Genomic DNA, 15,968 nt, shown 5'->3' on the forward strand with positions numbered 1-15,968 from the left:
AGAAAAGGCTGATCATTCCCTCACTGCGTCTTTGATTAATGGAGCACAATCATGATTAATGTCTCCAGCAGCAGCTGTGAGGAATATTTCAAGCTCACTTTTATGTTTTAGCGTGAAAATTAATGCTCGCGTGATCCTCTGAGTTGAGTTTGTCTCGTCTGCGTTTTGTTCTCTTCTGCCGTCTTACTCAGCGTTTCCCATGAGCTCCATTAAGTCGGTCCTAAATATCAGTCACTGCCTGTCAGGAAACCATCTGTGAACTGTTTTCATGGATGTAGTTTCTGCATTTGAAAAGTGCATAAACCTGCTCTTTTATTCTGTCCAGCAGGGGGCGACCCCTCTGCTGTAAAAACAATCAGATGGTATCGAAATCTGAGAGGAAGTTATTGGGAAACTTTGGCTAGCTTCAAATCTTATTGAACACAAAATGATGATCGTGTATATACAGCCTATAAATCGCTTGGCGTTGGTTCTGATGTTCTCTGCCGCCCTCAGCTGTTCCTGCAGCGGGAGCGGGCCGCCGTCCTGGCCGAGGCCCAGACCGACGACCTCATAAAGGAGGCGCCGAAAGCTGCTTTGGACCAGAGCGGCCAGTGGCAGGAGACGGGCGGCGAGATCCAGTGGGTCGCCAACGACAACGACTCCGACAAACAGGACGAAGGCAAGAAGAAGAAGGAGGACGAGGAGGACGAGGAGCTGGACCTAAACAAAGGTACAACCAGAGTGTGGCTTTGATCACTCCTGACGATCGTTACCATCGAGCAGCAAAAAGTGAGACATGATCCTCGTTTCTGTCCCAGCTCTGCAGCATGCAGGGAAGCACATGGAGGACAGTATTGTGGCCTCCTACACGGCACTGCTGCTGGGCTGCCTATGCCAGGGGAGCCCGGTGAGTCTGACACACACACACACACACACAGTTGTGTATCTGTAAGTTGAGAAGACGTCACCCTGACTCATTTATTTCCTGGAGACTAACATCAAAACATGAATGAATTGCATGCTGGGTATGTGCTTTATGTCCCCATAATGCGACTCTGACAGATTTGTGTGTCTGTAGGCAGTTTCTCAAAGTTTTCACCTGCATTTTAAACACAGTAGAAACACATTTACCCTCAAAAACACATAAATGCAGCCTCATGACACACTGAGGCGTACAGTTCACAGCAGCACTTGTTGTTCTGAGGCTTCAGAGCTCGTTTGAATTTGTCTGATTCATCTTCGTGTGTGTGATTGATTTCTTTTGACTGTCCTGCAGATGAATGTGACTACTGTGAGAGAGAACCTGCCTAAAGGAGATTTCTCCATCATGACAGAAATGCTGAAAAAGTTCCTCAACTTCATGAACCTCACTGTGAGTCACAGCTTCAATAAAAGAATCCCTGTAATGTGTTTAGTTCTGTTCTAGTGAGCACGGAGAGAAAAGTCCTGATGACTCGGATCCAAACGTACTCTGAATATGTTTGGGGATCATTTATGTATTTTTTTAAATTAAAGCTTAAAACTTCTTGTGGAGATGATCATCGTTTTACATAAAGAAATGTTGCTGAAGCAGATAAGAAACAAAAATGTTGAAATTTTGACCCCTGGCCTTTTTTATAAGCTAGTTTATCAAATCACCGTATATCCTGCTCATGTTGGACACATAAACCCGGAAGCGCGGGTCGTTTTACCCAAATACATGAAGGGGGGAAGATTTCAGAACCGAGCGAGTTTGTAGAAACGCATCAGAGCTGCGAAAAAACACGGTATAAAGGAGGGACGTCGCTACGCTGACGCCAACTATTCTGAAGCCATCTTGTCACAAAAAACTGGATGTGACAAGGAGGGGTGGGTCTCATCCTGAAATCACTTGCTCATTGGCTAAAGACTTGTCAATCACAAGCCATTAGCCAATGAGCAAGCACCACTGGCTTTGTTGAAACGTGGCATGACCAAGATTTACGAAAGCAGGAAATTGTGTACTGAGGCTTAGACGGGGAGCCGTTTTCCCATAGGATGCTTTAGGACCACAAGTCGACTTGCAACCACAGTTATCGCCATCTGGTGGTCATCAGATAGAATGCAGGTTTTTAGGCACTTCGGAACTGGCTTTGTTTTTATGAATGAAGCTACATCTACGCTTGTTTTCACTGTGAAGGCAATAAAAACGGCGTACATTTACTCTGACAGCATACTGGCTGCGTTACATTAATGGACACATTAGCTACAATTCCAGCATTTGCTTGTTCAACATAATGTGTTTATACTAGAGATGGACCGATCCGATATTACGTATCGTGTCGGTCCGATACTGACCTAAATTACTGGATCGGATATCGGAGAAAAATAAAAAATGTAATCCGATCCATTAAATATCACGAAAGCACCTCACAAAACTTGCAACACGCCGTAACTCACCTCAGAACGTTAGCACGTCGGAGCAGTATGCATCACGTGATAGAGCGGCTGTGGCATGCGGGACCTGTCGGTGGTCTGGATAGCATGTGGAGCTTCGCTAGCAACCCGGCATTTCATCTCCGACAAAGTTATCCCCGAGAGAAGTAAAGCAAGTGTGTAAGTCCATCTCTGAATGTTTGTAAAGCATTCCTGCGTTAAGCTTAACGAGCGACTGCCTCTCGCTCTCCGGCTGCTACTTCAATCATGAAACTGATCAATGATCAGCTGATCGGCTTTTCTGTCGCGAGTCCGTCTCTCTTGTTTGTTTTTGGTCCACTTTGCACCAGAAAGAGGAAACCAGCGGCTGAACAACAGCAGCACGTTTAAGCTTGATCAGCTGTTGTTAGAATGTATTTAATATTACTTTCTACTCGAGGATCTTTTTCTACGCAGCTGACGCTGGTAACTGTGCAGGGGCGGATCTAGCAAAGTTTAGCCAGGGGGGCCGATAGGGCATTAACAGGGAAAAGGGGGCACAAAGACATACTTTTCTTTCTTATTCTCATTTAAAATGTCTTGCTTTTAATAAATAATTATCTGACACCCAAAGTTTTAATTTGATGCAAAATGAATAGAAGTCAATTACTGTATATAGTAACTATTAAGTCTAATATATATACCCTAGTAAGCTATAGTACTTTTTCCTTTGGAAAGGTACCATCTGTGCAGTCTGCAATTTTGTTGAAGAAAGATGTTGAATCTATTTAATATTTCTTGAAAAATAATTGATTTCTGTGCATTTTTTTTCACACTGCATCAAATTAAGGTTGATTACGTCGATTAAGCATCATAAGGTGGAGCGTGAGGGGTGGTTCCCTATTTTTTATTTATTTATTTTTGTTGTTGCTGGGAGTTGGAACCCTATTAGTTAGGTTGCTTAATATTTATGCTAAGTACTCTTTAAAATACCAGAATAGGGAGGATGGTGTAGGCTTAAGTTTATTAGATTGATCAGTATTGCTGAACTATGAAATATTTTTTTTGCATATAGGTATAACAGAATAGCTTTAGTGTAGTTGTTGTTTTAAACTTGAGTATGAACTTATACAAAATGCAGCAAGATATTTAAAAAAAACAACAACAATTTTGTTGATTAAAAAACACTATCGGATTCATATCGGTATCGGCAGATATCCAAATTTATGATATCGGTATCGGACATAAAAAAGTGGTATCGTGCCATCTCTAGTTTATACATCATCATTACCTCCAAGCAGAACTATCACAGCTGTTGCTGACTGCAAAACGTAGTCGCTGTTTCACAAAGGTGGACGTGAGGCTGCTGTAAGTCCAGACTAACGCAACACTGAAACTCGTTCCACAATATCAAACTGATATATTCTGATTAGTGTTCGACGTAATCCTTCATCTGCCCTGTGCTGCTCTCCGCCCGACGTCTGTCAGACGCAGACTAATGAGAGAAAATGCTCATTATTAAACGACGATTATCAGACAAGTTTATTCAAGAGTAAAATCTGTGATTTAAATAAAAAACCAGCAGTGAGTTTGTTGAAATGGTGAGAAAGAAACGATCTGCACGTCTAATTTTCCAGGTGTGTGTGTGTGTGTGTGTGTGTTCTGACCCCTGCTTCCTCTCTGCAGTGTGACGTCGGCACCACAGGACAGAAGTCCATCTCCCGGGTCATTGACTATCTGGAGCACTGCTAGAGAGAAGTCTGTCTCAAATACGTACTCACACAAAAAGACACATGCAACACAACCATCTCCTTCATCATCGTTACCACCATCACCACCACCTCAGAGTCGACCGCTGGAGTAAACTAACGGGACGTCGTCCTCTTCCTCCTTTTAAAGGAGCTTCACCTCGGCAGCGCTGGAAACAGCTCGTTTCCTCTGTGACTTTAAAGGATAAACCCTTTGAAGCTGCAGCAGAGATCACATGCTTTTGTTTTTCTGAAGAATCCAAGTCAGTATTTGGTTGTTATTTCTTCCTTTTTCCTCAGTTTAAAAAAGTTGCTCAGAGCGATGTTTTTCTTCTTCTCTGATAAATTCCATTTCAAAGCGTCTCCTCACCTTCTCAGCCCCTCCCTCGTGAAAACCCCTTTCGTATTGAGCAATGGCAGATTGGAGTGAAGCTGCCCCCCCCCCCCCCCCCCCAGCCTGCCATCAAAGCCTCGCGGCCTTTTGGAGCTGATAACTGCCAAACAAACAAGCTGAGCTCTTTAAAAAGAAGAGATGGCTTTTACTTTGAAAACGTCGACCCCAGCTCCTCACAGGCCGCCTCATTTCTCTCACGCTGTGTTCTTCTTCTCCTCTTTGCTGCTGTAACCTCTTGGCTCTGTTTGAAGGAGGTGCTTTAGCGCTGAAAAACCACGCGTATTGATCATTTGTGGGCGGAGGGTGGGAAGCCTGACCCGCGGTGAAGTCGAGGTGGGACTGCTTGCTTTTGTATGACACCTCGTTTCGTGGCGGCGCCTTTGTGCCGACTTCACACCTGACTCTCAAAGCTTTTGGGGGTTTTAGAAACTTTGGACAACCTCTGCTTCCAAAAAGCAGAAAGTTTTTCCCTTTCAAACGATCGATCTCGCTCAACATCAAAAGCTTCGTGTCTCAGCGGGTTCCCGAGCCCTCTGGGCCAGAACCTGTCCTCCTCCTGCTCCTTTCAATTACCGCCAGGCCTTTGAGCTCGCCGCTCATGGTGGAGACTTCAGTTACAGTAAAGACGGCCGAGGAAGCCCCCCCCAGTCTGACAGGTGAAGGCCAGGCTCTTTGCTTTTGAACTGGGCCGCCAGCAGAGGGGTTTTCACAGAGGAGGTCGATTGTTTGTCCCTCCTGCTCAGGTGTTTTTAGGAGGAAACACTGTAGCTGGAGCTCAAGATCCTCAAACCCGCAGTTTAACTCCAAATCCTGTGTTTGGACTTTCCAAGAGTGCATCACTCTCTAACGTACATTTCAGCGATGCTGAGGTTGGATTGGGAATTTGTAAATGATAGAAATCGGCCCCGTGCTTTTCCGTTGGACCTTCTGTGGTTTTCATCTTTGAAGCCTTTTCAGATGGCGCACCTGTGAAGAAGTCAAAACTCCAGCAGCGCTTACAGTACAAACAGCCACTCATTACACGTCAGCCATTGCACTTGTAGCTTTAACCCGCCCCGGCCTTTCCTGTCCTCTGTGCACCGTCAGTGCAGCTGAAGTTCCAGAGATGTTCCCTGATGGGGGAAAGGGAAGTCTGGAGCCTTAAACGAGTCATTTCTGTTCCTCCTTCCTTCAAGTGCAGCGTTGTAACTAAAGGCTTTATTAATAGAATAAATAGATATGAGTTCGTTTGAAAAGATTTCCAGCCTCATTGTTGTTAAAAAGCTAAAAAAAAAAAGTTATTTAAGTTTAGTGTCACATTTCGTCAGTTTGGAGACTCTCAAAAGAGCGAAACTCCAGGGGAACATGTGAGTCTTTCACACAATAGAAACACTGTTTTTTCCAATAATTTCATTGGAAGATGTCTCGGATAAGCCCCGCCCACTCCATTAAAACCATACAGCCTTGGTGTAACTCTCACTGGGCGCCTCAAACTGAGGCGTCCCTTCAGTTGCTTTATTAACCCTTTAATGACCTCCAGCTAATAAGCTTGTTATAAAGGAAACCTGAATAAGAAAGAAAAGAAGAAAGATGGCCGTGAGCATCGTTTTAGTGTTGGCTCTTTGTCTGCAGCCACGCTCAGGTCCCCACAGTCGCTCATCAACGCTGAAACGCAAACCCGTGGCACTAAAGGTCACTGCTGTGAGATAAAGGACACAGACGCTGTCCATAGAGGCCAAAACAGGTTTTTAAATTCCAGCAGGCTGCGCGTGTTAATTACTGCTGTAAATCTGTCGCATTTTAATGCGAGTGTGTGGGGACCCACTCGCTTTTGGAGCCTCAAGTGGATGCTAGAGGACCTGCAGTGGTTGACGCTAGCTTGGTTTCCTTCGTTCCTGCTTTAAGCTAAAGATTCGCCTTTGAATTTCTTTTCTCAAAAACAGATTTTTTTAAAGGTCCAGATTAAGAGAGAGAGAGCATCGTCTGAGCAAGCTAACGTTGAAAGTTGTCACGTCTGTTCCTTTGTGCTCTGTGGCGTTTGTCATCAGCGCCGTGAGCTCCTGCTGCTGTTTGATTTCATCTTTAGAGCTGGAAAAAAAATGACATTGAATTGACCTTTAAAGATTGTGTCATTGTTCATGTGGTTTTGTATTTGTTTGTCTGTGGACATCAGCGCGCGCACACACACACACACACACACACACACGTTAAAACTTCACACTCCTTTATGAAAAGTTTACAAGAGCTTTATTCACAGACGTCTGGAAGAATGAATGGAAGAGCTTTTTGTACATAGTTTCCTGTAAATAGATTGGACCTCCTCATGTAGGAGGGGAGCGATGGAGGGAGTTTGGGACGGAGGGGGCAGTTTGGGGAGGGTCGTGGGTGGGCCAGGGTTAAATTTAAATTTAGACCGTAGACTCTACTTTTCTGAATCTGATTCTATTTTTTCTTTTTTCTAAGCCTTTTTCTCCCAGCCGTGTTGTTGTTTTTGGACAGACAGAGAGCTTCTTAACGAGCCGCCTGCAGGAAAACTTGATCTTTGTACCAATTTGCAGACCGATGTCTTTGGTTACCTGTACATAATTTTAAAATAATAAAAATTGATACTTTGAGTAATTCTGGCACAGAGTTTTTCTTTCTGTCGTCCTCGGTGTCTGAGTCCTCGAACACGTGAAACACGTTTTGGTCCTTTAATGTCTGACGCTGAAAGAATCACAGATATTCACGTCCCCCCTGCACGTCCTCCTCGGGGCACCCCGGGCCTCCGCCGCTGCTCCTGGCCGTGTGGAAGTGCCTCTCGGGCCGAGGCGGATCCCCGGCCGCCGGCGCTTTGTCGGTGCCCGGGCTGCGTGCTCCGCCCGCGCCCTGCTGCAGCAGCTCGCTGAGGGTGGAGATGTAGATCTGCGCCATCTGCAGGGTCTCGGACTTGGACAGCTTCCGGTCGCTGTCCGTGTTGGGAATAACGCTGCGGAGCCGGTCAAAGGCCACGTTCAGTCCGAGCATCCTGCGCCGCTCGCGGGCATTGGCCGCTAGACGCCGGCGTCTCTGTGCGCGCTCTAGAGCGCTCGTGTCCGGCGGCAGGTAATGCAGCGCGCCCCCGGCGGGACCAAGCCGGAGCTCCACGATGGCGCGCGGGAGGTCCCGGTAGTCCCCGGAGCGGTCCGGTGCGAGGCTCCGCTGCAGCAGCGCGTGGAGATCCGCATGGAGAGCCGAGGCCGCGGGACCGGGACCGCACTCAGAGTCCACGGACACGAAGGGAGCGAAGAGGCTTTTACGCGGAGGCATCTCTGCTCCTCCTCCGCTCTCCCCTTTCTCCTTGTCCTACTGTCTACTTCTTCCTCTTCTCCTCCTCTTGTCTCCTTCTCCTCCTTCACCAAACGGCCACAGCCGCTGAGCCTCACCGGGACCCTTCACGTTTCTCAGCATTGATGGGAGAATTTATGGAGTGGGGGGCCTTGCGTGCTTCGGGGGCGTGGACAGGGTCGTGTGCTGCTCAGTGAACTTTGCCAGATGCGCAGCTGGAAGTCGATTAACCGAGTTCATCAAAAGAGGATTAGAAGCGTCTCAGTGCGCCGCTGAGGGCTGAAGAGGAGGAGGACGGAGAGCGCCAGCAGCCACGGTGTGAAGTTTCACTCACACAAACTTCACGTTTGTAATAAGAGTTTGGAGCTGAAAGCAAACTTGTGTCGTGCAGCAGATCATTTAAGAAGCAGTGAAACATTTTAGCGCTCAGATTTAAAGAAAACGTGTTTGTATGTTAGTCTGAGTACAGCTGGTACACTTCCACTGCTTCCATCACCACACAGATGTTAGTGAAGGAAGTATTTCTCTGTTCTGTCACCAGAAATCTGCACAATTAGTTTCTTTCCCACACAGAAACATTCATCCCAACATGGAACAGTTGGAACAATCATTCATGCTGAGAAGCTGCACGACCAGTTTAATGCAAACACATTTAAAAAAAAGTCAAAATTTCAGTTATGAATTAATTTGATGAAGATCAGTGAAAAGGGATCATTTGTAAAACAAACAGCAGATGAATAGATTCTCTCTTCTTCATTCAAACATTATTACTCTGCAGAGTAAAATTAAAATAAAAAAACAAACATGAAAATAAAACCGAAAAGTAAAAAAGAAAAAAAATCTACATGTGGTTTGGGACCAGAACTGGCCTGCCAGAGGGCGCACTGTGGTCCACACAGGACGGAGCATCATTCATTCAGTATTCAAAGATGAAGGAAATTCTACATCAACAATTTTTTTTCTTGTTGTTTATGTTTGTTGTTGTTGTTGTTTTAAATCATCCTCCTCTGAAGGTTTTGTGTTTCAGAAAATCACATTTTAAATGTGAACTTTGTAAAAGAGACGCAGGTTATTAACTCTAAGGTTCAGCTGACCATCGAGTGAAGGTTTGGGAGCAAATAATTAATAAATTCCCAATCTGCGCATGTTTAAATGGAAAGTTTGAGGCCGCCCTGTCACACAGCAGCCATGTTTAATGATCTCTAATCGTGATTAATCAGATGTTTTCACTGGTTTTTGTCTTATTTTCTGTTATTTGATTGAAAGTTGACATCACATCTGTTTCTTTTTCACGTGTTGAGGCAGAAACTTTATTCAAATTCAAGATTTTACTTGTTTTCTTACTTCTGTGGTGATGAAACACTGGCGCGCTCAGTGAGGAAGAGTCCACAGTGTTTATATTTCTTACAGAAATATAATTTCCCTCATAATCGGTCATTTAGGATCTTGTTTTTCATGTGGCTTTTTTTAAGTTACCTGTAATATCCCCACAGAATTCAGGTAACTTTTTTTTCTGCGAACACATTTGTCCTTCAGATCAGAATTAATCTAAGTTTTGTCTGTAATGAGCTGGGAGAAAACTTCAATCCTTCTTTTTGTGTCCAGACTAAACAGATTCTCCCTCCATGCCGGTGTTGGGACATTTAAGCTTGCAGCAGAGAACCCTGGTTTGAAAACTGTGAAACAAATGATGTTTGGATCATCTTTAGAACCAAGTTCTAAGAAGTTAGGCCTCTTCTCTGTTTCAGCAAAGGACAAAAATGTCTCCCCGCCTCTCTACAGGTGGACAAGTCGCCTGGACAGGTGGAGTAGAGGACATGATGATTACTACATCTCTGACCTCGCATCGCCTCCAGGTCCCTGGAACAACATCTGTTTCCTTAAACCGCACTTTCACTGGAGAAATCATTTTGACTGCAGTTGAATAAATTCTTATTTTGTTCCACTTTGCAACTAAACGTGTAAATATAGATTCAAGTCTCCAGCCAGCGAAGGACTAAGGAAGAAGAAGGTTTTCGTCCCAGCCTTGTAATCCTGTCCGACTTTGGGCTGAGCATTAATTATTCATGCAACAGTGACATGAATAAATGCCACACAGAGCACGTAGGTGAAGACATTTTCTTGGTTTAATAGTATTTTTTCCTAAATGGCTGGGGGATGATGTTAGCATCACACACTTGATTAAAAAGCTCAGCGTTTCACGGCTGCAGCGTCCTTGAGTTTCCCTCTGCAGGCTGCTGAGACATTTGTCTGATGTATTAAAGCTCGTCACTGGAACTTGCTTTTAAGGTTAATTAAAAGTGTTGTGCTCCCGGAGGTTAAAGCCTGACGATGACTGACAGCTGCTGGCAGCCTCGTATCCTCTGGACAGACTCTAATGGGATTTAGCAGCGTGTCCCGGCCGCCGTGTGCCAGCGCTCTGGCGGGCCGGGCCTTTGCAAACGCCACAGCGTGCCACCGAGATGCCACAAAAATGGCTGCGTGACACACGGGAGCATAATGGACTCCTTATGGCCGGGGGTGGGGGGGACCCTCGCTGTCTGGGGCCCCTGGCTCATTTTCCTTTTATCCTCCAATCTGGAGCACGTGGGGAGGTTTGGCTTCACGCCTTAGCTGACAGTTGCTGGCACGCTCCGCTTTATTAAAGCCAATGAAACGGCTCATTGCAGCCAGAGAGCGGACACAGGCCGCAGATCAAACCCTCCCACCGCTGTGACGCGCCCGTGCAGATGACACGTACACGCCACACCGACCTGCTGCACATCTGCAAGTTTGGCTTTTTCTGGGCTTGTTGCAAAAAGTTTAACTTCTAATTTTTTTAAAGTTAAACAGAAAAACACTTTGTGTGTGTTTCAGCTGATTTCACACAGATCCACAGATCTGAAAGCGCACAAGCTCACATGTTTAAAACATTCCTCTGATATTCTCAAGTTAAACTGATTCTTTTTGTTTAATTCGAATTACTGAGGGGTCTTTTTTTAGCATGCTATTGTTTTTTGGGGAAACTTTATCATTAAGGCCACGACAAACGCTACAGTCTACCTGCAGAGTAAGATGTGCAATTATTGTATTTTCCCACAAAATTACCAAGAAATTACACTGTACTCAAAATTACTTATGCACAACCTAACCTGACATGTTGTTCTGCTTTGTTTGCCTTTAAGTATTTATATGCCAATGCAGTTATTATTATTATTATTATTTGGAAGGAGAGGAAAGCATACAGGTGATCTGCTCCTGTAGATGAAACGGGTAGCAAACATGTCACATGTGCCACCAGCTACAGGTGGGAACATCTTTCACCTTCAGCTTTATTTTTGTTTAAGTTATTTGTGTACTTGTGGGGGTGGGGGGCTCTTCAACTGGTGGGGGAGATTGTCACATCTTGCAGGAGCTTTCCTCTCCTCAGGAACTCTCTGCAGGAGGGGGAGATACAGGAGAGGTGGAGGAAGATCTCAGCCTGGGTGTTTATTGTCTTATGTAGTCTGGAAGATGAGTGGATGGTGGGGTGGGTGCAGTTTTCTCTGTGGTGGGGTTGGGTGGACTGTCCCGGGCTCTGTGGGGCCGGGCGGCGCTGCTGCACTGGGCCCGGTCTGGATGGGCCTGGGCCCCCTTTTCCTGGCGGGTCGCGGAGTATGGGGGTGCCTACTGGGGTCAGCGGGGGAGCTGGCCCCAGGGAGGGGTCACTTGCCCCTCCCTTCCTTCCCTCCCCATCTCCAGCTGCCTCCCTCTTCCCGCTCCACCACAACCACCCACACATGCAGGGCCTTGGAGTGGGGGTATGTCACCAGGGTGCAGAGGAGGCTACCCCCCCCCCCCCCCCCCCCCCTCTGTCCCCTTCTGGCTGCCTCTGCCTCAATTTTATCCCACAACTTAGACATTCACATTACTCACACTCTCATTACACATACATATAGGATCTTGGGGGTGGGCACGATACACGGAGTCCAAAGTACCATCAGGGTGTACACCCCACTCCTGGCATCGTTGCCCACCTCTCAATTTTAAATACACGTAGACATTGAGGGCTAGCAGGAGGGACCATGCGCTTACCTGCTGCTCTCTGGCAGGTAGCTCCATGCCCTCCTGTGTTTTAAATGCACCTTAGAACACACATGCATCAACACTACAATGAGCGGGTGGAGGGAGGTTTGGAGTCTTCTCTCACCCCCGTTCTCTGCGACCTGCTGGAGCGTGGGGGCTAGGAGGAGGAGTTGGCCGTCCGACTGCGGTCTGGAGTGTGGAGCCTTCCTGCTGCTGCAGAGTCGGGGCGGTCTGCCTCCCCCCACCGCAGGGAAAAGGGAAACACCACCTGGGTCTGGGTGCAGTTCCCCCCTCCAGGGGCAAGGGTACCTAGACCCGGTTTGTAGAGTACGCTTGGGGAGTGTGATCGTGTGTACAGCGTCTCTTTATGTCTGTCTCCACGTTGGTTGAGTGTGGAGTAAGTGCATATGAGAGCATGAGGGTGGGAATGGATGTTTGTGTCTGTGTGTGCCTGTATGTCTGTGTCTATATGTCAGGTTGGGTGTCAGGCGCCACCTCTCTGGGGACATCTTAGGCCCTCCAAGGTTTGGAGGCCTATCTCCCCCCACCACCACTTCCCCTGCCAGTGGCGGACCCCCTCAGACATCGGTGCGTTGGTGGTTCTTTGTGTCCGGGGATGGGCGTCCAGGTACACACCGGCTCACGCCTGGGGCTCGCTCGGGCCACTTCGGAGGTGGGGTCACTCAGGCGCAGCTGGCTGCCGGCGGAGCTCACGGGCGCGTCACTGCAACTCCCCCTGGCTTCTGCTCCGCGGCTGCTGAGTGAGCCCTCATCTGGGACTCTCCTCAGCTCTTTCCGGGACAGTGGCGCAGCTGCCCCTCTGTTGGTCTTCCTTGGTCTCTTGTGTTCTGGGGGCCTCTGGATGTCTGGAGTTTTGATCTCCTCCACACCTGCTTCACGCCCTGGAGGACGGGGCTGTGGCCCCCCCACACCCTCTAGCAGATTATTACATGAAGGAACCTTTTAAAAAACAAAAAACAAGCGCGTCCATGCTCACAGGTGATCACACCCACAAACTACACCCTTTTTGGCTCCTACCTCAAAGCACACTGTGTTCTGTTGATCTTATGTGCTGCACAATAATGTTTAACATTTAGTATTTACTGTCATATTCCCATATATCATTGTGATGTTGTTTATTCTATTACTCTTGTTCTCTTCTGCTTGCTTTCTTTTTTCTTTCTCAGCAGGTGATCCAGGTGATTGATATATGCATTTTTTTTTCTGCTCATTCTGTTGGTTTTTGTTTTTTGCCCTTCTCCCCCGTCCCTCTTCTCAGCTGTTTCTCTTTCCCTCTTTCTTTCTCCCCTTCTTTCCCCCAGTCAAGTCTGTCCCGTATTCAGTAAGTGAAAATAAAATAAACAATAAAAGGTGAATCAAATGGACAAAAAAAAAAAAAAGAAAAAGTTATTTGTGTACACAGTGCAATACGAGGGTGTTTCCATTAGTTTTTGGACAAAAAAGGTTTCGAGGCGTGCTCAGTTCACGAGCTGCTCTCCTAAACTGATGTGCAGGTAATTTAACAACAAAAAGCCCTGAAATGAAAAGAATGAATTGCTCTCTGATGCTGACAGAAAGCACATCTGCATTCCTCTGTTTGGGAAGCAAACATGGAACGAGCGGTTATTAGTTAGAGGTAAGAGGTTTGGCTTCACTCGTTAACACGCTGCGCCTTATTAAACCCAATGAGACGCCTCGTTGGAGCCAGCGGACCGACATGGGCTGCAGATCAAACCCTTTTCCCACAGAGTCGCTGAAGCAACACAGCTGAGCTTTCTCTCCACAGTGGACTTTAACACAATAAGTCATTTCTATCCAGATAAACTCAAATCTTTTACCCCACATTTATTCACCACCGTTCAAAGCTACCTGATCCTGGCTCGAGACGGTCACGTTATCACAATGACTCCATTTTCACTGCTGCTGACAAAAAACTATAAAATACCAAAGAGACATGAATTATCTCACAGCTGTAAATACTGGGACCAAAAAAAGATTTCTAAAATCATAAATGTCCGCCTGGGCGAAGCATGCGTTTCATCTTTGTCTGCTTCTTTTTGTTGAGTTTGGAATAAAAGCCTGCAGTGTGAACAGGAAGCCCAGCGTGTCAGTAACAGACAGGCTGAATGTCAGTCACCATGACCGCAGTGGTATCACTCTGTAATTTTTAATGTTCATTTCAGTGTCTTGTGTCAGAGACCAGCTGTCTGATAAATGCTTACATTTTTTTGCTTCTCTTTGCAGGTTATTTTCACTCAGTCTGTCGACCTGAAAACCCATCTGCCAAAAGCTGAAATCTTAACAAGCTTCCTCATTTTTCCAGGCACCATTACACTCTAAAAGTCACCCAAATTGGCTAAAAAGCAAACCAGTCTGAGTCAATTTAGCACCAAACACACTAATGTGATAGTTCACTCCGGGCAGAGTGACCAGATCCCGAAACGTGAATGTGGAGCAAAGAGTGTGTTTTTGTAGGACGACGTGAGAGCTGTTACTAATGCTGAGAAAAGTCAGAAGTTTGCGATAAAGTTTGACACTTTCATTAAAAAAGACAATAAAATGTATTTAATTCTCAATTCAATTCAGTTTTATTTATATAGCACCAAATCACAACAACAGCCACCTCAAGGTGCTTTATATTGTAAGGTAGACGCTACAATAATACACACAGAGAAAACCCAACAATCATATGCCCCCCTATGAGCAGCACTTTGGCGACAGTGGGAGGGAAAAACTCCCTTTTAACAGGAAGAAACCTCCGGCAGAACCAGGCTCAGGGAGGGGCGGGGCCATCTGCTGTGATTGGTTGGGGAGAGAGAAGGAAGACAGGATAAAGACATGCTGTGGAAGAGAGACAGAGGTTAATAACAGATACGATTCAGTGCAGAGAGGTCTGTTAACACGTGTTCAGTGAGAAAGCTGACTGGACATGTTTAATCCCAAGACTCAGTTTCAATGAGCATTAATGGAATTAAAGGTCTTGAAGGTCCCCTCCTGCCTATCACAGTAACTGGTTTGATTTAGTGTGAACACTGTTCTCATAGATTGGCACATCACTTCTGAGTCACACCCTACAAAGCAGGATTTCAGTTGTGGTCAGACATTTCTGTCCAACCATCGGCATGAAGGTCAGAGTCATTCTGGGCCTTTAATTAATTTTTTTTCACGTCATGCTGAAGGTTCTACAGTATCTTTGACCGTGATTGACTAACATTGGTAGTTTCTCTTTGCAGCATAAAAATGGCAGCACTCGTTGGACTGATGAATACTCAGAACAGTTTAAAAGTCCAAGTAACTCAGTGGAGATCAGAACTGTCGAAGTGTGGAAGCTCTCTTGGAGCCATTTCTAAACAACTGCAGATCCCAAAATCAAACAATTCACATTTGTGAAACAAACAATTTTACGTAAGAACAATATGTATGTATTCTAGTGTGTCATCCAAGTAACTTGGCTCTTCTTCTAGAACTTGCCAAACTGTCTTTTGGTAAAGTTTTGTACAGTCAGATAAAACTACTGTACCAAGCATGGTGGTGGAAGCATCGTGTTCGGGGGCTGTTTTGGTACTGGTGACACTGGCAGAAGAAGAAGAAGGACCACCTCCAAATTCTTTAACTTCACCTCAAATCAATGGCTAGATGGAGAACAGCCAAGCCAACTTTATTTATAAAGCACGTTAAAAACAGTGAGCATTCACATGGAGTAGTCATTTTTCTTTTTTTATACTTATACTTAAGTACTTATACTAAGCCCTTTAAGACTGTACCTAAACAGTGACAATAAACCAACTAATTAAAATCAATTCTAAAAATCAAATATCCACCAAGAAAATGCCAGAAACTTGTTGATGGAAACCAAAACTGTCTGATCGAGGTGTAATTTAACCAAATGTTGGTATATTTGAGCCTCTATGTTACCTTTGAACCTGTGTTGTTCCTGTAGACCCTGTAGAAAAATTCAAACTTGTGCACCTATTTCGTGTTTTTTTTAAAGTCATTAAACTTCTGACCATAACTGTATGTCACTAACCGTCGTCTACACATTATTGTAACAGCTGTGGAGAGAACAGTGATCTTTTATTTCAGGAATTTTGACCAATTTGAAGTTTTGATTTTGAACCGAAGAAGCGTTCGGAGCTGGAAAC

The 15,968-nt window shown here is 45.7% G+C and overlaps 2 protein-coding genes across 2 annotated transcripts in view; one reads left to right on the forward strand and one right to left on the reverse strand.

Moving 5' to 3' along the window:
* The window catches only part of LOC146664347 (wings apart-like protein homolog), a 39,343-nt gene extending 32,248 nt beyond the window's left edge, over positions 1 to 7,095 (forward strand). The window contains exons 17-20 of the mRNA XM_085417188.1: positions 496 to 712; positions 801 to 889; positions 1,259 to 1,354; positions 4,042 to 7,095. Coding sequence (XP_085273314.1) covers positions 496 to 712; positions 801 to 889; positions 1,259 to 1,354; positions 4,042 to 4,107 — 468 coding nt within the window. The 3' untranslated portion in view covers positions 4,108 to 7,095. The remainder of the gene's footprint in view (positions 1 to 495; positions 713 to 800; positions 890 to 1,258; positions 1,355 to 4,041) is intronic.
* Positions 6,701 to 8,326, reverse strand: atoh1c (atonal bHLH transcription factor 1c). Its single transcript, XM_085417189.1, has one exon. The coding sequence runs from the start codon at positions 7,762 to 7,764 to the stop codon at positions 7,192 to 7,194; it is 573 nt and encodes a 190-aa protein (XP_085273315.1). The 5' UTR covers positions 7,765 to 8,326; the 3' UTR covers positions 6,701 to 7,191.
* Positions 8,327 to 15,968: the final 7,642 nt, after the last annotated feature.

This window comes from Rhamphochromis longiceps, linkage group LG8 (genome assembly GCF_057381845.1).
Source record: "Rhamphochromis longiceps isolate RC_006_pf linkage group LG8, R_longiceps_female_GT1.1, whole genome shotgun sequence".
In the NCBI taxonomy this organism is placed as follows: domain Eukaryota; kingdom Metazoa; phylum Chordata; class Actinopteri; order Cichliformes; family Cichlidae; genus Rhamphochromis; species Rhamphochromis longiceps.